Consider the following 23,243-nt stretch of genomic DNA (forward strand, 5'->3'; position numbering starts at 1 on the left):
GTGGCAGTAAAGGCATACAGAGCAGTAGTTAATAAAATTCTATTTATTTACAGTTAATTCCTGTATTTTAAAGCCAACTAAAAGATGAACTCTTCCTAAATAAAACAATAAAAACAAGCCATGCAATGAAAAATAAAATCACACAAAGCAAACTAGCAATGAAAGAGAATACTATGCATGAAGTGACAACAGCCGTAAAATAAATCAGAATAATATGGTAAAGATATACTCTGTCGTCTATCAGTTGTATATCACCTGTTACTGGGTCTGGCTCCTCCTCCAGGTCTGACACTGGTTCCAAAGAAACAGCTCCACGGCCTCCTGCCACGACTTCCTTTATGTCCTCTTTGCTCTAAGTTTAAGTTTACCTCATTGCGTTCAGAGGATGAGGTTAGGAAGTAACAAAACTACTTTTCAAAATAAAAGCATACAAACAAAATACATATGTTGCAAAAGTGTACTAACTAACACAGAGTGTGATACTAAAATCATTTCCACCAAGTGACAAAAGCACTGAAGGCTGCTCAGAAGAAATAATTCATCCTCTTTAACTTTTAAGGCTCATCACACTTTGTTTTTTATAGACACAGAAAACTGTGTGTATTGTATTTATTTATTGCAACATGACATGGCAAATAATAGACTCTGAAGTCAAAGTCTTCAACTTTTATCTTCTAATATTTAACATCCAGCCAAGCAGATGAAGTCATAATAAAATGACTCCCTCTGTTGGCAACCAACTCCAAACACAACCCAGTGATTATATTTTGTACTAAAGTACTACACAAAACGTCCTTAAACGATGACTTAATGTATTTTTGATAATGAATACTTGCAATAAATAACTTAAAATATTGTAGTAACACATCAGGTAGCAAACAAACTGAACACAGAAGCACTAAATGAGCAAATCACAAATCAACAATCAGGAAAACAGCTGCTTATGAAATTCCCACGGTGCTCTTTGAATTCCTTGTTTCCTCTGCTGTGTGAAGTTTGCTGAAAACATCAAACCTGCTGAACAGAAGATTTGTGGCTCAACCCACAGGCACAGCCAGAAATCATGAGATGTTTCAGTTTCCTCTGATAAAAAGACAAACAGCAGAATAAACAGTTTGTTACACACGTGTAAGGACGACAGACCGCTCAGAAGAACAAAGAGGTTGTTCTCTATCGTCATGTTTCCAGTTTTAAAATACACCCATCAAAAAATATACACAATTCTTGTTTTATGACTTCAGACTAAGGCTGCCACAAATGCTTATTTTGATAGTTGACTAATCAGATCATGCATCCATTGGATCGTAAAACGTGCAGCTTATTGCACCAGCAGCATCTGCTCTTATATAACTATCACTAGCTTACAGCATTAAGTGTTTAAGATATGTGCTAACTAAAAATAAAGACTAGATGATAGTTTATTAAACTTTAATGAAATTTGCAGATTGTCTCAGTAAAGTTTAATAATAAACTCAGCCGTCTGCTCCTTGCTATCTAAAATATAACAGGACACTGGAGTAAATTCTACCATCTCACTCTTTTTAATCAGTTTTGTGTGATGTTTATTCAGCTGTGTAAAAACTATAACTTTAATCTCAGCCAAACCGATTTACTCAGGAACAAATAAAACACTGAGAAAAGCCAAAAATATATATATTTTTAAGTCATCTAAGTGACTTAGATCATGTTTAACCTGAGTAGCCAAAGACCGGAGGGATCTGAAAATGATGTGCCGGGGAGTTCAGTGTTCTCGCCGGCTCTTGTGAGCCTTGAAACCCCGGCTAGCTATCGAGCTGGTGGGTAACAAAAAGGAGCACTTTTGCCAATATGTGATGTCTTGATAAACAGAGCAGATATTTGAAGTGCACACAGCTACATTCTCAGCTGAAAATATCTTAAAAGTTTATTTTGTAACCCAGAAAGAGTAATAAGAGTAATATTAAAACTAAGTAGCTGCCGCCATTCTTGGAAACTGGAATTGGCTGGGCCGCGCTATGAATTTTGGGATAGGTTGGGCCACGAAGGATACACCCGACCCATCCTTCAAATCTGTTTTAAATGTTAAAAATATAGTTCAGTTTTAGAAGCTTTTATTCAAGTTGAGCAATTCAGATTCAATCTAACTATAAATGCATGAAAATGAATAAAAATGTTTAAGATAAAGCAAAAACCCCCAAAACAAAACAAAAAAGAAAAGAAATCAAGAAATACATTCATTACATTCAAATTCACACAGTACTGATCAGATCATTTATTTAAATAATGTAGATTTTTAAACAAATACAGTAAAAGTATGTGTTGCTGCCCATAACAGTACTTTTTAATGTAACACTGCTGACTTAAAGTCGTGCTATCAGCTACTAAAGATCACATATTTCACACTTTGTTCTCACTGATGTTGAAACGGGAAACATTCAGTTAAGTTTTATATACAGAAAGCTTTAAGAATATAAAAACAGCTGACTATATAGAACACAGTATGCTTTATGCTATAAGAGAGTACTAACTCTATATGATATTATGATGTAATATTGTAACTGCACATAAAGCTGAGCATGTCTGATATTTGGGCAGCAGAGGAGCAAGAGTGGCTTCATAAAAAGCTTCTTCTTGGCTTTGCTGCTACAGCTCTCCTCACTGACCTGTAAGACAAGCACAAAAAGACAAAGTGATTTCCAACATGTAAAGATATTATGAGCTGAAGACATTTAATAATGTGAAGAATAAATCAGCCTGCATGGCAGCAGAATTACTGAGAGAGCTTCCTGATGTGACTTCAGAATAAACTGCTGCATCAGCTGCAGGACTTGATTTTCCTGTGAATGACGAGAAGATCATTGAAAACAATAATATCATTAACCAGGAGGAAACTGGACGTCTCCACTAATGCAAAGATAAAATAGTAGATTTTTAAAAGCTGATGGATTGTGAATACATAAATATAAATATTAAAATAAACAGATTTACATTGTAAGAGCAGATAAACATGATGAACAATATTCAGTGGAGATGATGGCAGACTTTGCTCACCTTTGTTTTTCTTGGCTTTTTCTTTTTTGGGCTGTTTGACCTCAGCATACATCAGACTGTCCTCTAAAAGAGACGTCAGAGCTCAGGACACATTTGTTCAGCACAGATATGATACAAACATGTTGAATACATATGGACTTTAAACTTTTTACAACTACAGTGAAAGAAATCTAAGTAAAAATCATTTGTTGCCTGTGACACTTCAGCTTTGCATGTGTGTGTTTTGTGATTGAGGTCTGGGTCAGAATCTGTGGATGCTGTGATTCAGTAAAGCTGAAACACTGATTAGTAAGTGAATAACTAAACTCCATGTTGACCTATAATTACCTGCAATATAATGATGTGATGACACGTTCAAGTACAAACACTGAATGAGACTGTTGTGACTGTACCTGCAGCTCCCGTCTTCACCTCAGAGTAAACAGCACTCTGCTCTGGTTTATGATGCTTCCCTGTGAAGATGATCGAATCCACAAAAGAAAAACATTTAATATATTTTTAAACTTTTCAAAAACTTTCCAGGCTTTTCTTCTACATTGTATATGTTTTGTATACTCACACTTATTTCCAAAGTTTTCCAGTTCAATATTAGAGTAAATGACATCTGGGGGTTTATCTGCACCTGAAATGTTCATATTTTAGTTACACAATTGTAAACCAATGACATGGTGCCAGTTTCCTTAAATTAAAAGACTGTTTCATATCTAGCTGCTCTGTGCTTTTCACATGATGTACTGCACCAGTGTTTCAGTGGCTCACACATGAAAACCAACATGACAGATTTTTCAAAGATAAATGAAAAAACAGAAAAACCTTTTACAGAGTTTCATTAGTTGTGTTTAAATCAACAACAGGACTATCAGATATTTTCAGAGCATGAACCCATCATGGTGTTACTGTTTGTGTTGTTCTGATATGAAACAATAACATTTGTGGATTCTTTCAGTCGAGTTAAAGATACAATCAGTTTATAAAATCCTGTTTGTTTCTGATCTTTTGTGCATGTAGTCAGTTGGTTATTTAGATGTTTGTGCAACTAGATTTTAATAAAAACTGAGCACAAACTGAATCTAAGACATGTGAAAGTTAATGGAGATCTGGAAAGACCAGCTGTGGGGAAGACAAGCGTCCTAGGGTCAGCTGCAGGGACAGTAGGGAGACCTCCACCCATTGCTCCACCACCACAAGATGTTCCATGATTAATGGAGCAAAACATCAATGAAGGGTGGCTCCCAGCTGATGACCCTTCAGCTACCATGATGTAACTGTTGGAGGTACACAGTGTTGGGGAGTAATGGAATACATGTACCGCCGTTACGTATTTAAAATACAAAATATGAGTAACTGTATTCCGTTACAGTTACCGTTTAAAAAGGTGGTATTTAGAATACAGTTACTTTGTTGAAATAAATGGATTACACTGCGGTACTTTCCTGTTTCATTTTGTCGCGGGTCAGGACTGATTGGGTTTTGTTTGACAGCTACGTTCTGTTGTTCCAGGCGGCAGCGTTACGGTTGCCATGGTTACAGGGCGACGCTCTCTCTCTCTCTCTCTCTCTGCGACTGTGTGTTTCCTGGGCGATCCCACAACTTAGACATTCACATTACTCACACCCTCATTACACATACATATAGGATCTTGGGGGTGGGCACAATACACGGAGTCCAAGTTACCATCAGGGTGTACACCTCACCCCAAGAATCATTGCCCACCTCTCAATTTTAAATACACGTAGACAGGGCTGGACTGGGACAAAAAATCGGCCCGGGCATTTTGACTAGAGACCGGCCCACCAAAAATGTGACGTCATTCAGAAACCGCAAAGGATTCTGGGAACTTGTGGCAAACAGGTACTAGCGCATGCAGGCTTTCAATTGAACTCAGTTACACAGCTATAAAAAGAAACACAAAAAATGGCAAGAAGCTGTTGTATTATTAACTGCAATAGCCGGTGTTGTGCCAAAAAGTGATTTCCGGTATTTGCCAAAAATTGATTGCTCGTATTTAAATTGCTATGAGTAACTTGTTGGGCTATAATATGTGAAACATATGTCAAATGCATCCCTCATGGATGACATAAAGTCATCTCTCCATCTCTCTCTGCTGCTCTTCTGTCTCCTGTCACGGACTTCTCCACTTTTGATGATAAATCAGCCTGGTGCAACATGTAAGGATTGGCACAATTTGTTAAGATTGTGAGGAGTTTGAGAAACTAACCTTAAGCATAAAATACAATTTACTATCAGTAACTTCATAGCACCCGCCCAGCAGTATATAAACGCCGTCATGCTAGCTAGTACGCAGTACCAGTTATTCTAAGCGACTGTAAAAAGTCAGCACAACGAAAACAAACTCCAACTAAACTTGGTTTATATCTGACACAGATAGACAGCAGGTCATAACCTCTTACCTAAAGTTCAGTTCACTTGCCACTATGACCGGCGGCCACCTCGGTCTCTCTTCCTCCTGCCTCCCCTTTCCCTTATCCACCTGCTGGCCTCCGCCACTTGCTGATGTTGCTAAATCTGTGGAAGCTCTGTCATAGCCACCGCCAAACAATTCAGTTATTTTTACACATTTGGCAGCGTCTGCCTGAAGGGCTTGTTTCTTTTTGGCCCTAATTTTTTCTGCACCTCCTTTCCTTTTTTGTTCTCCATTTTCTTTAGTTCGTCTATAAGATTGCTAAACAAGGGGGCGGGTGCATCCGACCTCCTCGGCTGTAATTGGTCCAGCCCAGAGTCGATCATGACCAATTGGCCAATCCAACACCTTTCATTATTTATACCCTTCCAAAAAAAAAAAATCGATCGGCCCATAAAAACAAAAAATCGCCAGCGGCCCACCGGGCAAATGCCCGGTATGCCCGATGGCCAGTCCAGCTATGCACGTAGACATTGAGGGCTAGCAGGAGGAACTATGCGCTTACCTGCTGCTCCTTGGCAGGTAGCTCCATGCCCTCCTGGGTTTTAATTGCACCTTAGAACACACATGCATCAACACTACTATGAGCGGGTGGAGGGAGGTTTGGAGTCTTCTCTCACCCCCATTCTCTGCGGCCTGCTGGAGCGGGGGGGCTAGGAGGAGTTGGCCGTCCGGCTGCGGTCTGGGGTGTGGGGCCTCCCTGCTGCTGCGGAGTCGGGGCGGTTTGCCTCTCCCCACCGCAGGGAAAAGGGTAACACCACCTGGGTCTGGGTGCGGTTCCCCCCTCCAGGGGCAAGGGTACCTAGACCCGGTTTGTAGAGTACGCTTGGGGAGTGTGATCGTGTATACAGCGTCTCTTTATGTCTGTCTCCACGTCGGTTGAGTGTGAAGTGCATATGAGAGCATGAGGGTGGGAATGGATGTGTGTGCCTGTATGTTTGTGTCTATATGTCAGGTTGGGTATCAGACGCCACCTCTCTGGGGACATCTCGGGCCCTCCAAGGTTTGGAGGCCTATCTCCACCCACCACCACTTCCCCTACCGGTGGCGGACTCCCTCAGGTGTCGGTGCGTTGGTTGTTCTTTGTATCTGGGGGTGGGCGTCCGGGTACACACCGGCTCACTCCTTGGCGGCCGCTTATTGGGGCTCGCTCGGGCCATTTCGGAGGTGGGGTGCCCCCGGCCTCTCGGCCTGGGGCTCGGTCACTCAGGCACAGCTGACTGCCGGCGGAGCTCATGGGCGCGTCACTGCAACTCCCCCTGGCTTCTGCTCCGCGGCTGCTGAATGAGCCCTCATCTGGGACTCTCCTTAGCTCTTACTGGGACAGTGGCGCAGCTGCCCCTCTGTGGGTCTTCCTTGGTCTCTTGTGTTCTGGGGGCCTCTGGATGTCTGGAGTTTTGATCTCCTCCATACCTGCTTGATACCATAAAGGACAGGGCTGTGGATCCCCACACTCCCTAGCAGATCATTACATGGAGAAACCTTTGGAATGCAAGCATGCTGATCCACACAGGTATGCACACAGGTGTACACATGGGTATTCACAGACGCGGACTACAGCTTTCTTGGCTGCTGCCTCAAAGCACACTGTGCGCTGTCTATCTTGCGTGTTGCACAATATCGTTTATTATTTAGTAACTATTGATACCAATGGCTGGCTAGTTTATTGTGATGGTGCTGTTTTTTTTTCTATTATTATGTTGCTCTTTGTTGTTTGCTGTCTCCTCTGTTTTTTTTCTCCATACAGGTGACCCAGGAGTTTTTTTTTTTTTTTTTTTTTTTTGTTTGTTTGTTTTTTTCTCTCTTCCCCCCCTTCTCACCGTCTCTTCTCCCCTTTGGTTTTCTTTCTTTCTCTCCCCCTCTTTCTTTCATTCTTTCCCCCTGTCCTATCCCCCAGTCATGTCTGTCCCGTTTGCAACTAAAAATAAAATAAATTCATAATTATAATAAAGGTCAATCAAATGGACCAATATGGCAAGGCCATGATGATCCACTTGGTAAAATAAATCCGCTTGGCATCTTTCTTGGCCTCAAGATAACAATTCTGATGGCTATAGATCCAAACGGGACAAAAAAAGAAAAGAAAAAAAAAAAAAAGAGAGAGAGAGCGCCTTTTCGTTGTTGTTGTTGTGCTAAGCTAACAGGCAGAATGCTACAAGCATAGCTCTAAAGAATGTAGCATCATGGGCAGTGTAGTCCGTGTTGCAGGGAGAATGGACTGCCATACACGTTATGTGTCTGTGAGCGCGAGGAGGGAGAAAAAGGGGAGTAGAAAGGTACAAGTTGTCATCGAGGAAAAACGGGAGCTGGAAGCATGTAAATATAATAATAACCACTTCAGCCAAGAAGAGTGCCTGACGAGCCCAGTTGTAAGTAAGCTATTAAGACTCGACTGTACACCGTGTTCGTGTTTTCCTCCGAAAACAATAAGTTCCGTTGGAGCAGCCTTTCAACGCCTCTTTCTGTCTCTCGCAAGAAAAGTTGACCCAGACAACAAAGTAAAGCTATTTTTTGGCTACGAGCCGACAGGGACCCCGCCGTATTAGTCAGAGGTCCCTTTACTACAGTTCGGAGTCGCGCACCTTCAGTAATAGTAATAAATCACACAGCAATAGTACATTCACGTTGTTGTAAAAAGCATGATAATATATTAAGTAATCCAAAGTATTCAGAATACGTTACTGTCATTGAGTAACGTAACGGAATACGTTACAGAATACATTTTGGGGCATGTATTCTGTATTCTGTAATGGAATACATTTTAAAAGTAACCTTCCCAACACTGGAGGTGCAACAGGTAACAATGTGTAGCAGGTAACTTCCTGCCTGTGCTTCCTTCAAGGTCCCTGAATGGTTGACCCGGGGTTTGATGTTTTGGTTTCTCTGGTTTTCTATTTTTGATCATTCTTAGTTTCATAGTTCTGTATTTTGTATTGTTGACATTCTCGTTTTCTCGTATGATGTTATGTTTACATTACAGTTATCTGTCTATTTGGTTAATGAGAGGTTGTTTATCCCCTTGTGTTCTCACTCTGTTCTTTCTCTCTGGTCTCCATGTTTTGTTTACTGTCTGCGTCAAGCTCGTGTGTCTTACTCCAGGTCTCAGTGTCACTCATTTCCTGTTTTATTTTGGACTCTGTTCTCGTCTGTATCGTGGGTCTAGTTTTACATCCTCCATAGTCATTCTGTTAACCTCTTTTCCATTAGTAACTACTCAGGTCAGGTCACCATGGTTTTCAGGGTTTTCCATCAGGTCATAGTTCCTGTTACCAGGTACTTTTTCAGTATTTACTCAGCCGGAGTTCCAGGCGATCCGAGGCGATCCCAAAATGTGACGTCATCAGCCTGCATCCCACTGATTGACTGCTCAGTGGCGTCACTCAATGACTTATGAGAGTATTACATTGATGAAAATCAAAACAGCCATTTTTGAAACCCAACAATGAGGAAAACAGCTACAAAAGCAACACCGTGGTCCCAGAGTGTGACGAAAATTCACAGACTGAGCAGCAGGTATATCATCGCCTCAACGTCCACCTTCATTGTAGTGTGTTTGACGCATCCTAATTACGTCACAGGATGCTCAGCCACGTTGCTATTAGGACGACCACACACATTAGGTGGTACTTGACTGTAATAGAAAACCAGTCAATACGATTCGAATAGTTTTGAGTTGATCCAAGTAGGTACTAATGCAGGGGTGGCAATTCCAGGCCCCGAGGGCCGGTGTCCTGCAGGTTTTAGATCTCACCTTGGGTCAACACACCTGAATCACATTATTAGTTTGTTACCTCTGGAGAACTTCAGGACATGTTGAGGACCTAATTTTTAAATCAGCTGTGTTGGTTCAAGGACACATCTAAAACCTGCAGGGACACCGGTCCTCGAAGCCTGGAGTTGTCCACCAATGTACTAATGGAAAAGGGGCATTAGTTATCACTGTGTTCGCACCTGTTTCCCATCATCTCATTATATTGTGTTTTATAGACTGTCTCAATCTTCCTTTACTGTCACATCCTTCATCAAAGTTTGTTTTAATAAGATTTGTAGAAATTTGTTTTCCTAGTTTTTTTTATTTGGATAATTTTCTAAGTTCTGTGATAAAGTTGTGTTTTAGTTTACTAACCGTGACAGATACTCAATGAAATGTCAATATCAATACTAATACTAATAATAACAATAATAATAACAGAAAAGAGGCTCTTACACTTGGACTGTCTGCAGCGATACAACAAGAGCAGGAGAATAATAATGAGAGAGACTCCACAAACCAGTCCAACAATCAACCACACAGGAGACGAAGAGCTGTCAGCTCCTGACACAGTTACTGTAACAACAAATAGCAATTAATTATTAATAAATTAGAATTTTATAAAAAAAAAATACTTTTATAAAATGGAGCCGAGTGACTTTGAGACTTAAATCAGACAATATAACGTTCCTTCTCAGTCATTGGTTTATAAAAATCCATCAGATGTTTTGATCCTGCTCACCTTTAACTGACATCCAGCTCTGTGCTGACTCTCTTCCTGAGTACTGACACTTGTAGAAACCTTCATCAGACTTTGACACTGCAGAGATCTTCAGCTCCCCTCGGGGATCATTTTGAATAAGTTTGTCATTGTGATAGAAAAACACATTGGAAAGTATTTTTTGTGTTCTCAAACTGCAGCTCAGACTAACAGAAGCTCCCTCAGTCACAGGATGAACAGGACTCACCAGGATAGGACCATTACCATCATCTGTGACACAATCACACACAATTGTTTCAGTCACATCAGCTGGTGCACACTTTTAGAAAGAGCTGACAGACAATAATAAGAACAGATTGTACAAATGTTTTTCATCATGAAGATCTGATCTTGTGTATTTAAAAACTGCTATTTTTCTCCAGATAAAATGACTTCACATACAGCAAAGCTGGGACAAAAGTTCATGTGACGTCTAAATCATTCAGATCCAAGAAGTAAATGTATAATAACATACTCTGTACAGTGATGTTGACTGCACTGCTGAACTCTCCTGATCCAGACTCACACCAGTACACTGCAGTATCTGACTTTGATGTGTTGATGTCACATGTGGATCCAGTCATTCTCCTACAGTCAGAGAGTCGGCCGTCCTCAGAGAACTTCCTCACTCTCCACTCAGTGAAGTTTCCCTCACAGGTCAGTGAGACAGAGTCAGAGGTGAAGTGTTGCACTCTGTCAGGACTCACTGTGAGAGACTCTGCTGAATGAACATCTGGAAACAACATGCAGTGAAGACACAAAGCTCACAGATGTTAGGATCAACATATCACAGTGGAAATATACGTTTGACTTTTGTTTGGTTCACAAGAGTCCTGATAGTTATGCAGCCAGATTTACAGACTTTCAAATCATCAGCATGAAGATTAAAAATCCTCAAACTGACCTGCAGACCAAACAAACTTTGGTTGACTGTGATCAGTGTGATACTCTGGGTCTCCTCTTCCAGCTCTGCACACATATCCTGCTGTGTGTGTCTGTCCATGAATGATGTAGGAGTCCTGTGCAGTCCCACTGCCATCAGGTAGCAGCTCATAACTGGAGGATTTCTCTGATAGATCAGGAACAGCTTTATACCAGTAGAAGCTCCATCCTGCAGACGGATGTTCAACCTCACAGTTCAGAGTTACTGAGGCTCCAGGACTCAGCCATGATGGAGACACAGTGAGGACAGGACGGGGTTCATCTGTTCAACAAAGATTTTCTCTCAATCTTTCGTCTCTTAACTCTGAATTCAATGTCACTAAAATGTTGACTCACAAATATTTATGATGAACTTTAAGAGTGAGACTATCTAAACATGTCAAATATCTCAACATGTACTAATAAAAACATATTTTTACAAACTGTTTCTATTTCCAGGTTAAATGAACTATGACTCTACTTACTGTCAGAAACTGTCAGTGTGACTGAATCACTCCACTCTGTTGTTTTATGCTGTGAACTTTTCATTCTGCCCTTACAGCGATAGTTTCCACTGTTGGATGATGAAGCAGATCTAATCCTGTATTCATTTTGATTTGGAGCTTTTATCATGCTGTTTGTTTCCCACTCATAATCCCACTCAGTGTCTCCTCCGTGGATCTCACATCTGACAGTGACTGTCTCACCGCTGTATATCTGAGTCCAGGATGGCTGCAGGGTCACAGTGGGCTTACTGGGAACTGTTCACAGAAAAATATCCAGTTAGAGACAAATAGAAACATAAAAATTCTGATGTTTAAAACATGACAGTAACGTGAGTGAAAAAAATAAACCTCCAACAGGCTACAGGGTTAAACCACACCTCGGGCCAGTCTGACCACTGATAACTGTTTTTGATCACGGCCACATCCCACTTTGTAAAATTGCTACAAACAGCACAAAGACAGTCAAAACCAGGCCACAGGCAGGACTGTTTCATCAGGATGCACTGAGATATTTTCAAACACCCTGACCTGTAGCTGGTTTTTGATAGCATACTGTTCTACATGAAGAACTGTATAGCACAGCTGCACAGTAGCACAGAGGAAATAGCTCCACAGGGTTATACAGGTCACCCAGAGGATAGTCGGCCATCCTTTGCCCTCACTTGAAGACCTGCACAGCTCCCGCAGTCTCAGGAACACGAAGAAAATCCTTCAGGATCCATCTCACCCAGGTCATGCACTGTGTGAACGTCTACCTTCAGGCAGACATTTCAGAGCCATAAAGACAAAAACTAACAAACTAAGGAACAGCTTTGATCCCTCAGCCATCACCATGCTGAACACTGAACAATCAGATCCAACACAACTCTCATATACAGAGTGTAACACAGAAACAATAGTGTTGTTGTTTGTTATTAAAACAAATTCTGAAACTTTTCACTGCACGATCTAATTTTTCTCATCAATTTGAACTTTTGGATCTCACACACCTTTCTTGAAAGGTGTAAATATTTTTTATGTGTTTAATTTATGTTTTTTGGAGAGCACATTCTCTGTAAGGGTGAGTCCTTAATCTAACAATTTTTGACTTGAATCAAAAATTGTGATTCAATTTTTGACTTGAATCAAAAATTGTGATCACATAAAACAACTACACTCACGAGTTTCTCTACCTGTGACATCACTGCTGTCCTCTGTGTAGTAAACTGGATCTCCTCTCCCTCCTCTGCAGTGGTACAGACCTCCTTGTGAGACACTAATAACTCTGTTTGCTTCATTTCCTCTCATGAGCTGAGCTTTAGAAGAGACTGAATCACGTCTGAACCAGTCAAACTTCCAGCCAGCAGAGCCCTCCACAGAGCAGCTCAGTGTCACACTGCCCCCTGCTGGTATGACTGAACTTTGTGCTGTCAGTGTGGCTCTGGGTTTACTTGCTGTTGAAGAAACAAAACCACAAAATTAAATCATCATAAAGAATACATTTCTTACAGCACTAATCACACTTTAAAGATTCACAGAGTAATTTATCTACAAACACAAAGATTAATTAGTTTCCCTGCATGTGACACATTAGACTGTTTAGTCCACTTGCTTATTAATCCTGTTTATTGGTTCTTGCACTCTCGCTACGATCAGCTGATTCCAGTTTGTATCAAAGGAGGAAAATGGTGGTGCAGAAATTACTTTTATTGTTACTGCACAAAGGATGGGAACGATGGTAAAGTGGAGACTGCTGCAGGACAGAAACAACAACGTGATCAACTGTTAACACAACTTCAGCTCTTCACAGTACCTGCACAGACAGTACGCTAACACTAAGCTAGCCAATAACCCAGAGTGATGAATTTCAACAGGTAACAAACTGATGAGCAGTCAGGCTGCAGCTCCGTTTCTACCTGTTCATGCCTCTACAGTAGAATCACCATGACGACCGATTTAAAGTCTCTTTGTGCTGGTTTTGTGTAAGAACTTTTTTGCTTTACTATTTTCGAGTAATGATCCCAACACTGATCCCAACAAAGAGGGGAAATACCTCCAACATGCACAAACATTTGACCTCACAGCCTCTAATTAATCTGCATGAATGTCTTTGATATTCTGCTTAGAGATGTTGGCGACTCTCAAAGTGGAGCCAATGAGAATCAATAAATTCTTATCAATTCCCATCCCTACCTGCATGTGACACATTAGACTGTCTAACAAACTAAAGATTTCACTGATTTATCATTCTCTTATCAAACTGTCATCTCTGTACATTCCTCTTTACATTGCTGATATTTTAAGAGCCTCCATGGTGTCTCTCCTTTCTGTTTGCACAGTGAGAAAAACTGTTGTCCTGAGCTGCCTGCAGACAGCTGGATCATTGTTGGAGTTTTCCTATTAAGACAGATGTAAACATGAAAACATGAAATGTCAGCATGAATCATGGTCCAACTCACATGAAACTGTCAGTCTGAAGGCATCACTCCATCCTGTTAAGAGATAGTCACTGCTACCCCGACATCTGTAGTCTCCACTGTGGGACACTGAAACTCTGCTGATCCTGTATTCACTGGATGTTGGAGGGCTGTTTGTGTTGGGTGCTGTCCATTCATATTTCCACACCTTTCCTTCACCTCCCTGAATCTCACATCTGAGAGTGATTGTCTCACCAGTGAATATCTGAGACCAGCTGTGCTGCAGTTTCACAGCAGCCAAAACTGTTCAACAAACAAACACAAATATTAAAATGAAAAAATCATAAATTAATTGTTACTTCAGTTTAATCATGATGTTTGGTTTTATTTCACAGCAAAATTTCACCCTCACCTTGTTTCTGAATTGTAACTGCAGCACTGTCCTCTGTGGAGAAAACTGGATCTCCTCTCCCTCCTCTGCAGTAATAGATGCCTCCTTCTGAAATACTGATCGCGTGCTCTGATGTTCCAGCTCCTATTTTCTGACCTCCAGAAAACCATGAATCACGTCTGAACCAGTCAAACTTCCAGCCAGCAGAGCCCTCCACAGAGCAGCTCAGTGTCACACTGCCCCCTGCTGGTATGACTGAACTTTGTGCTGTCAGTGTGGCTCTGGGTTTACTTGCTGTTGATGTTACAGGAAAAAGTTTATCAGATTGTCACTTGCTTCAGGAAGAACTTTGTTATATACGAAATGATCAAACTTTACACATTCACTCAGTCATTAAGCTTCTAGCACCAAACAAAAAACATTTACCTGCATGTGACATATTTGAATGAGTGTCTTCGTACAAAACTACACTACAGAGTCCCTCTGATTTATTCTTCATCTATTCAAAGACAAATGCTGCACAAACAAATTACTAATGCTTCGTGTCCTCTCTGCATTTTCCTTCAATAATATTCTAAATTGACACTACACTGAATGGTGTCTATTATTGTTAGAGCAACATGACCATCACTCATCACTGACATGGATCCACATCAAGTTTAGGTAGTTTTCTATCGTTTAAAACATAATTTCCAATACTGTAAACAACTGATTTACATAGAAAACTCAACAATCAGAGAGGCTGACACACTCCAATGAGCTCTACAATAAAATAAGACCACATAGAAGTCTGTTAAGTTTTATTCAGCTAAAAAAAAAAGAAAAAGAGGGAGTCTGTGTTCGTCATGAGACCAAACTAACTAAACACTAAAAATATATGGAGGCTTTTTTTAATTTTATGTTCATATGTGTTAAATTATCTCTTTTTGTAATATGAACACAAACCTTCTGTTATCATGTTTGAAAGTTTACTAGACTAAAAAATGAATTAACATCTGATTTGTGATTTTATTTAATAGGCAGCTGATTAATTTTCCCAATTAAAGGTTAGATTAACACAATAAGTAATTTGAAATAATCTGGATGAAAGATCGTACATGATACAGTCAGTGTGATGATATCACTCCACTCTGAGAAGAAATAGTCCCTCCTGCCCCGGCAGCTGTATCCTCCACTGTCAGACTCAGTAGCTCTGATGATTCTGTATTCATTGGATGTTGGAGGTGTGTTTAACTTGGCTGCTCTCCATTCATACGTCCACTGAGCTCCTTCACCTCCCTGAATCTCACATCTGACAGTGACTGTCTCACCGCTGTATATCTGAGGCCAGGATGGCTGCAGGGTCACAGTGGGCTTACTGGGAACTGTTCACAGAAAAATATCCAGTTAGGAGACAAATAGAAACATGAAGTCATTTTGAAGCCTGATTTTCTTTTTGCTGTTGTTCAGAGGAGAAAGATTTACTGCATCCTGGTGACACTTTGACTTTAACTGAAGTTGGATTTAAAAATCAGTGTTTACATTTATTTACCGTGTGGTACACGTGTGTGGTGGCCCACTGGTGTATCTGACTCACACAGCCTGTTCTCCACACACTCCACATTTATAAAGTGATCTACAAATCCTAACATTACAGCTAACAGCTGCATTTTCCCTTTGAAGAACCACTTACAGCTACAGAGACAGGGAGTGAAGGTGGACAGTATATCCTTGTTTTTATGGCAACAAATTTACCTTGAAAGTGGTACAACTGTGTATAATATGATTCACAAGCAGAAAGTAAGATTTACAGATGTGTGCAGTGATTTGTGTGCAACTTTTCAGGTCTCCAGTTCACACAAACTATTGTACAAATGTGTCGACACAAACCTGAGTAACTGCTGATCATTGAGGCACAAATTTTAACGTCTGGATTGTTTTTCAGATTTCTTTCTTTAAAATTCATCGTCCATAATTCAGAGATGATAATAAATATACTTAATACAATACAAGATGTCTTAACAAGAAGAAGAGCTTTTTTTTACCTTTTAAGAACTTTTAAAACAAAACTTTAAAGAGGAGGAAAAACAGCACAGGCCTGTGAAGGCCTACTTTAAATAAAGCATCATTCTGCAGGTCTGTTTGAGTTCAGAATAAGTAAATAAAATGTAGCTGTGGTCCAATAATTGTAAAATAAGAAGAATAATCATGAAAACTATTTGTATATAATTATGTCTTCAGTCCATTTCAATGAGCGATCATCTTCTGTTGTTTTCATGCAGCCACGGGCAGCCCTGAGTATAAAATACATCAGCTCAGGGTCGAAAACATAAAGATATTTATTGCACAATAACAGCATATCTGGTGATAATACACAGCTCACAACACCTTAAATACATGTGGACGAATCACCTGACACGCACAGATCACGTCTCGTGCCCACGTGGGATTTTGACTCTAATTTATGTCCTGTTTTCATGTCCACTTAAAGTCAGTTTAAGGTGAAAATGCATTTAAAAAGAGAGGCCAAAAATATTTAACAAAACACAATTTAAAGACTAACAGCAACTAATGAGCAATAAATATGCAATTTTTCTAGTCTTTTCTTGAGTGGATGCCACAATGTTTATTTCTACATTTGTATGAAACACATAAAAAACTTAAATAACTGAAGGTTTAAAACTCACAAGTCTCCTGAACTGTGACGTCACTGCTGTCCTCTGTGTAGTAAACTGGATCTCCTCTCCCTCCTCTGCAGTGGTACAGACCTCCTTGTGAGACACTAATAACTCTGTTTGCTTCATTTCCTCTCATGAGCTGAGCTTTAGAAGAGACTGAATCACGTCTGAACCAGTCAAACTTCCAGCCAGCAGAGCCCTCCACAGAGCAGCTCAGTGTCACACTGCCCCCTGCTGGTATGACTGAACTTTGTGCTGTCAGTGTGGCTCTGGGTTTACTTGCTGTTGAAGTTAAAGGAAAGACAAACATCAGACTGTCAGTTGCTTCGGGGGAAAAAACATTGTTATATAACAAATAAAGATTTTAGAATAAAAATGCAATAATCATATTTTTTAAAATTCAGTAAGTGCTTAATAGGTCACGACCCTGGATGATGGGTTAAGAAGATGGATGGAGTTCAATAATAGATCTTAGGTTTCTCAGGTAGGTCGGTCCCTGATCTCAGTGTGATCATCACACTTGATGCAAACAGGCAGAAACAGCACAAGAACAAAAAGTATCTTTAAAACAAATTAGATGAGAATCAACAACTGGCAGCAGCACACATGAGGACAGCACAGGTATCTCAGCTAACTGTTAGCCAGCTAGAGAGCCAGGAGCTAACGCTGGATGTATATAACATGATGAAAACTTTATCAGAGTGAATCAAGAATCAGGTGAGACTGTTTTTCTGCCACCAAACTGTACTCCTAAATGCAGAGACAGGTGAACTATACACTGTTAGCTGATCTGAGGCCAGCTGTTAAACTGGGATATCTGAGCTTCCACTGTTTACCTGAGTTTTCTTTTTAGATAAAGTGAGTGAAAAACAGCTGATTCACAGTAAGAAATTTAGTTTAAAGGAATGAAAATTACACACAAAGTCATATTACAATATAAAGACCTTAAAATATCAGCTTTAAGTAAATTGTTCTAGCATTTCTGTTGTTTATTTATTTGAAATAAAGTGGAATGAGTATGATTTGCTTTCATAAACTGAATTTGAGGCGAACAAGCAAATCAATGAATTTAATAGAAATAAAATCAAAACCTTTAGATTGTAAAAGCTTTTTTTCTTTTTTGTATTAAACCCAGTCATGTGTGTGTTTTAAATCAATTGTAACAAACAGCAGTATTTGATGAGATCATAAGCCAAATTATTTTTATATAAATTGTAGATTTGTTGTTGTTTCTTGAGGATGTTTGAAGAACACAATATTTTTTATACTGTTTATTTCTGTCATTATTGTCCTCAGGTGATGGAGCAGCAGGTCAGCATTGGCGTCTCTATACCAGCTGAAAGTTCATGACACAAAGTGGTGACAAACTGTCTACAATGAGGCTACTATCAGCTGCAGCTCTTTGTCTGACTAACAATGTAACATGCTTTGTAGACCATTGAATTCATCCTGTGCTGACCATTATGACATTTGTCAAATGGAGATCACACAACAAACATGACTTACTTGATGCTGACAATGTGAAGGCTTCACTCCACTCTGTTGAAGAATATGAGTCATCTCTGCGTCGACTCTTACACATGTAGTCTCCACTGCTGGACTCAGAAACTCTGAATGTCACATCATTATTGTGTGTCCACTGTGTGGGTGTCCTGGGTCCTCTCCATTCATACCACCACTCAGTGGTTTCACCTCCTTCCTGCACCTCACATGTCAGAGTGATCGTCTCACCTCTGAATATCTGAGGCCAGTTGGGTCGTTGTTTTACAACAACTTTATTGGAAACTGTTCACACATATTAACAGTTGAGATACAAACAGAAACATGAAATCAACACAGAAAACTTCACATTGTATGTTTGATAATCATGAGTGAATGTATATTTCAAACTAAATGACTGAACTCACAGGTTATCTCAATGGTGACATCATCACTTATATCAGTGTAGTAAACTGGGTTTCCTCTTGTTCCTCTGCAGCGGTAGATTCCTCCTTCAGATACTCTGATATCTCTGTTTTGTTGATCTCTGATTTGAACTTCAGAGGTTGTTTGGGTTCGTCTGAACCACTCATATTTCCATCCATCAGAGCTCTGCACAGAGCAGGTCAATGTCACACTGCCCCCTACTGGTATGATTGTGGTTCCTGCTGCCAATGTGGTCCTGGGTTTATCTGCTGTTATGAAAAACAAGGAAAGAAAATATAAGCCATCTATTCGCTTCCGCTTATCCTTTTCAGGGTCGCGGGGGACGCTGGAGCCTATCCCAGCTATCATAGGGCAAAAGGCGGGGTACACCCCGGACAGGTCGCCAGTCTGTCGCAGGGCTAACACATAGGGACAGACAACCATTCACACCTAGTGGCAATTGGGATTATCTAATTAACCTATCCCCACAAGCTGCATGTCTTTGGACAGTGGGAGGAAGCCAGAGTACCCGGAGAGAACCCACGCAAACACGGGGAGAACATGCAAACTCCACACAGAAAGACCCCGGCCTGATGGTGGAATTGAACTCAGGACCTTCTTGCTGTGCGGCAACAGTGCTAACCACCATGCCACCGTCCTGAATAGAATATAAGCCATATTTGTCTAATCTCTTCTGCTTGATTCTTTTCCTTAGTCGTGGTTTCTTAGCAACTATTTGACCATAAAGGCCAGATTCACACAGGTTCCTCTGAACAGTTGATGTAGAGACGTGTCTGCTACTGAAACTCTGTGTGGCATTTATCTGGGCTCTAATCTGAAGTGCTGTTAACCTGTAATTTCTGAGGCTGTTGACTTGGATGAATCTATCCTCAGCAGCAGAGGTGACTCTTTGTCATGAATCGCTGTGCGGCAGGCAGGAGTCGGACCCAAAATGCAGGACTCACAGACTCAGGGAGGTGAACTCAAAACTCAGCTTTATTTGCTGGCAGGGAAAAAATAAAAAAAATAAAATAAAATAAAAAAAAAAAACATACAAACTAATCTAAACTGGGAACTTCGAAAACTCACAGAGAGACACAGGTAGATCCACACAGCATGAGGGACGACACGACACTGACTCAGAGAAACACAGGGTTTAAATACACTGGGAAGTAACGAGGGGAATGAGACACAGAAGGAGGGCACAGGCTGGAGCTGCAGCAGGCGAAACAGAAGCCAAAGTCGAAGCTGGGCCAGACGAGGACGCAGAGGCTGAGGCCGGACCAGGCGGAGCACAGGCCGGACCAGGCGGAGCACAGGCCGGACCAGGCGGAGCACAGGCTGAGGCCGAAGCTGGACCAGGCATAGCAGAAGCAGAGGCAGAGGCTGGACCAGGCGTAGCAGAAGCAGAGGCTGAGACCAGACGAGGATGAAGACTCAGATGAAGCCGGACCAGGTGATGACGAGGCGGCCGCAGGTGGCGGCTGGACAGGCTCCTCGGGCCCTCCAGCGGAGACGGGAGGCTGAACGGGCCCCTCGGACCCCCCAGCGGAGAAGGGAGGCTGAACGGGCCCCTCGGACCCCCCAGCGGAGACGGGCAGCTGAACGGGCCCCTCGGACCCCCCAGCGGAGACAGGAGACAAAGGCCGGAGCGGTCCCTCGGACCCTCCAGCGGAGGCCAAAACAAAGCCAACAGGCATGAAGTCCTTTGGCTGACATGAGGACAACTGGCGCTGCACTGAGCACTGACTCTGCCCAGGCAATGCAAACATGGTGCAGTTCTTAGGGGGCTGCTTAAACTTCAGGGGTCCAGAATCAGCTGGGGACTGAGACCTAGCCTCTGGGGAAGCCCTGGAGTGGCAAACTGTGCCAACGGCGGCTAAACCATGAAAAGTACCCTGAGTAGAAATCAAGTTACCTCTCTGCATGGAGTGAATGAGCAAAACTGGCAACACAGGAGACTGAGCAGAGAGTGGCTGCTGGGCAGCTAACTGAGCTACTGGCGACACGGGTGAGAGTGGGAGCTGAGCTACTGGCGACACGGGTGAGAGTGGGAGCTGAGCTACTGGCGACACGGGTGAGAGTGGGAGCTGAGCTACTGATGGTGGTGAAGTAGATAACTGCACGGGAGACTGAACTGAGGGCGTCTGCACTGGCACAGGGGACTGAAATGATGTATTTTATTTAGTATTTATTTATTTATTGTCATTGTCTGTTGTAACGGAGGTGGTGAGAGTGGAGTAGGCAGGGGAGTTGATGACTTCACAGGAGAATGAACCAGAGGTGAGTGCACAGGAGACTGAGCTAGAGGTGGTAGTGATAGTTGAGGGGAAAGTGGAGCTGGTGATTGAGTGGATGACTGTGCTAAGGGATGCTGCACTGGGGACACTGGAGACTGCACTGGGGACACTGGAGACTGCACTGGGGACACTGGAGACTGCACTGGGGACACTGGAGACTGCACTGGGGAAAGCAGAGCTGCAGGAGACTGCGCTAGAGACTGCAGTGATGGTTGTAGTGGAGGTGTAACGGGTGGAGGAGTGGCTGAAGTGGCTGCGGGTCGGGCGGCTAGTGGCTCAGCTACAGAGTATATTAACGGCAGGGCTATGGGTTGAATGTCTGACTGAGTAGCAGCCTGAATGGCTGGGTGTAGTGATGGTGGTGGTGGAAGGGAAACAGGTGGTAGTGTGGATGACGGAACTAAGGGCGACTGAGTGGCAGACCGAACTGATGACTGAAGCGATGGTAGAGGTGAAAATGGAGCGTGTGGTGGAGTTAATGGCTGTGCTAGCGGGGACACAGGAGACGCAGCTTGTAGCTGGGCAGCTAAGAGAGCTTCAGGAGGCTGGGCAGCTGATAAACTGTTCACATTACCATCCGTAGCACAAAACACAGCCCCTGAACGAATAGTCCCACGGTTCGACACAGAAAAAGAGTCCTTACTCACCACAGCCGGTGATGTACAAGTCTGAATGTCCGGCTGTGGGGTGGCGCGCTGGCGGCGTGATCGTCGTTTCTTTTTTGATGATGGCTCTGACGGGCTGAGCGGCTCCACATCCGGCCCTTCAGGCAGGTGGGTAGTAGCAGCTGGGGGATGAAGGTGGAGCTCGTTGTGGATTAAATCCTGTTCGAGTGGGTGGAGCGCACTGAGTAGCCAGGGAAGACCAGAGATTAAACGCTGTAGTTTGGTTTCCACAGCACGGCGAAATTCCTTCCCCTCATGTTCGAGCCACAGATGCAGGAGTCTTTCCACGGAGTAGATAATGTCCAGACGCAGTTCTTCTGGTGGGTTGAGTGCTGCTGGGTCCATATCTGGTCACGTCGTACTGTCATGAATCGCTGTGCGGCAGCTGGGAGAAATCAGGACTGACGAGACAAGCAAAGCAGGACGCATTCACATGAGACACGGACCATCAAAGTAAAACAGGAAGTATCACACAGAGACGCGAACTTGACACCGTGGAGACAGCAACTAAGAAACACAGAGACATAAACCATAAGGCAGAGGACTCTAAGAACAGAGGGGACACAGAGGGGAACTCAAACATGCAGACACAGACTTACACAGAACAGAGGGGACACAGAGCAACATGAAGGGCAAGGGATCGAAACTAGAAACCATAGAATAACTCACACAAGTACAATAATACAAACATCACAAAGAACTAAAAACGCTGGGTCAGGAGACCCAGGACCGTGACACTCTTGGTCTTCCTTTCCTGGGGTGGTCCTCATGTGAGCCAGTTTCATCGTAGCATTTGATGGTTTTTGTGACACATTAAAAGTTTTAGCAGTTTTCCAGACTGACCAACTTTCAGCTCTTAAAGTAATGATGGACTGTTTTTTTCTGTTTGCTTAGCTAATAAGATAAGATAAGATAAGATAAGATAAGATAAGATAAGATAAGATAGAACTTTATTAATCCCTCGGGTGGGTTCCTCTGGGAAATTCGATTTCCAAAAAGCACAGCACCAACAGAAGTTACAGTTACAGAATATTATATATATACACACACACACATACACACACACATATATAAATACAGAGACAAATATAAATAAAATATACGAAGGGGATAAATAGAATAAATAGGGATAAAAATAAAAATACAAGTGAATTGCACATTTCAAGTATTGAGGTCTATTGCACTGTTGACTATTAACAAAAGTATTGCACAAAAGGTATTGCACAGTGAGGTGAAGAGGCACTACAGCTTAGTTGTTCCCTCCTTTGTCCACCTGTCTCCCCTCCCTCTCCCCTCCAGAGAGGAGTTAAACAGTCTGATGGCGTGTGGGACAAAGGAGTTTTTAAGTCCGTTAGTTCTTGTCTTGGGGAGAAGCAACCTGTCACTGAACAGACTCTTCTGGTTGTTAATGGTCGTGTGCAGAGGATGCCCAGCATTGTTCATAATGTCCAGCAGCTTTTTTAGTGTCCTTTTCTCTGCCACTGTCACCAGAGTGTCCAGCTTCATGCCGACCACAGAGCCAGCCTTCCTGATCAGTTT

General features: G+C 42.1%; 1 protein-coding gene across 1 annotated transcript in view; it reads right to left on the reverse strand.

Annotated features, from left to right (window-relative positions):
* Positions 1-2,652: 2,652 nt before the first annotated feature.
* The window catches only part of LOC146714522 (basement membrane-specific heparan sulfate proteoglycan core protein-like), a 39,979-nt gene continuing 19,388 nt past the window's right edge, over positions 2,653-23,243 (reverse strand). Inside the window, exons 6-22 of the mRNA XM_085440136.1 lie at positions 22,428-22,449; positions 18,742-19,008; positions 18,341-18,619; positions 16,844-17,116; positions 15,275-15,541; positions 14,199-14,471; positions 13,829-14,089; positions 12,551-12,823; positions 11,370-11,645; positions 10,868-11,167; positions 10,439-10,696; positions 9,946-10,194; positions 9,660-9,779; positions 3,590-3,652; positions 3,423-3,482; positions 3,031-3,093; positions 2,653-2,816 (exon numbers count right to left, since the gene is read on the reverse strand). Coding sequence (XP_085296262.1) covers positions 2,692-2,816; positions 3,031-3,093; positions 3,423-3,482; positions 3,590-3,652; positions 9,660-9,779; positions 9,946-10,194; positions 10,439-10,696; positions 10,868-11,167; positions 11,370-11,645; positions 12,551-12,823; positions 13,829-14,089; positions 14,199-14,471; positions 15,275-15,541; positions 16,844-17,116; positions 18,341-18,619; positions 18,742-19,008; positions 22,428-22,449 — 3,429 coding nt within the window. The 3' untranslated portion in view covers positions 2,653-2,691. The remainder of the gene's footprint in view (positions 2,817-3,030; positions 3,094-3,422; positions 3,483-3,589; positions 3,653-9,659; positions 9,780-9,945; positions 10,195-10,438; positions 10,697-10,867; positions 11,168-11,369; positions 11,646-12,550; positions 12,824-13,828; positions 14,090-14,198; positions 14,472-15,274; positions 15,542-16,843; positions 17,117-18,340; positions 18,620-18,741; positions 19,009-22,427; positions 22,450-23,243) is intronic.

The sequence above is a fragment of the Copadichromis virginalis genome, linkage group LG3 (genome assembly GCF_057382275.1).
Source record: "Copadichromis virginalis isolate Kocher_CV1m ecotype Utaka linkage group LG3, C_Virginalis_male_GT1.1, whole genome shotgun sequence".
Taxonomy (NCBI): domain Eukaryota; kingdom Metazoa; phylum Chordata; class Actinopteri; order Cichliformes; family Cichlidae; genus Copadichromis; species Copadichromis virginalis.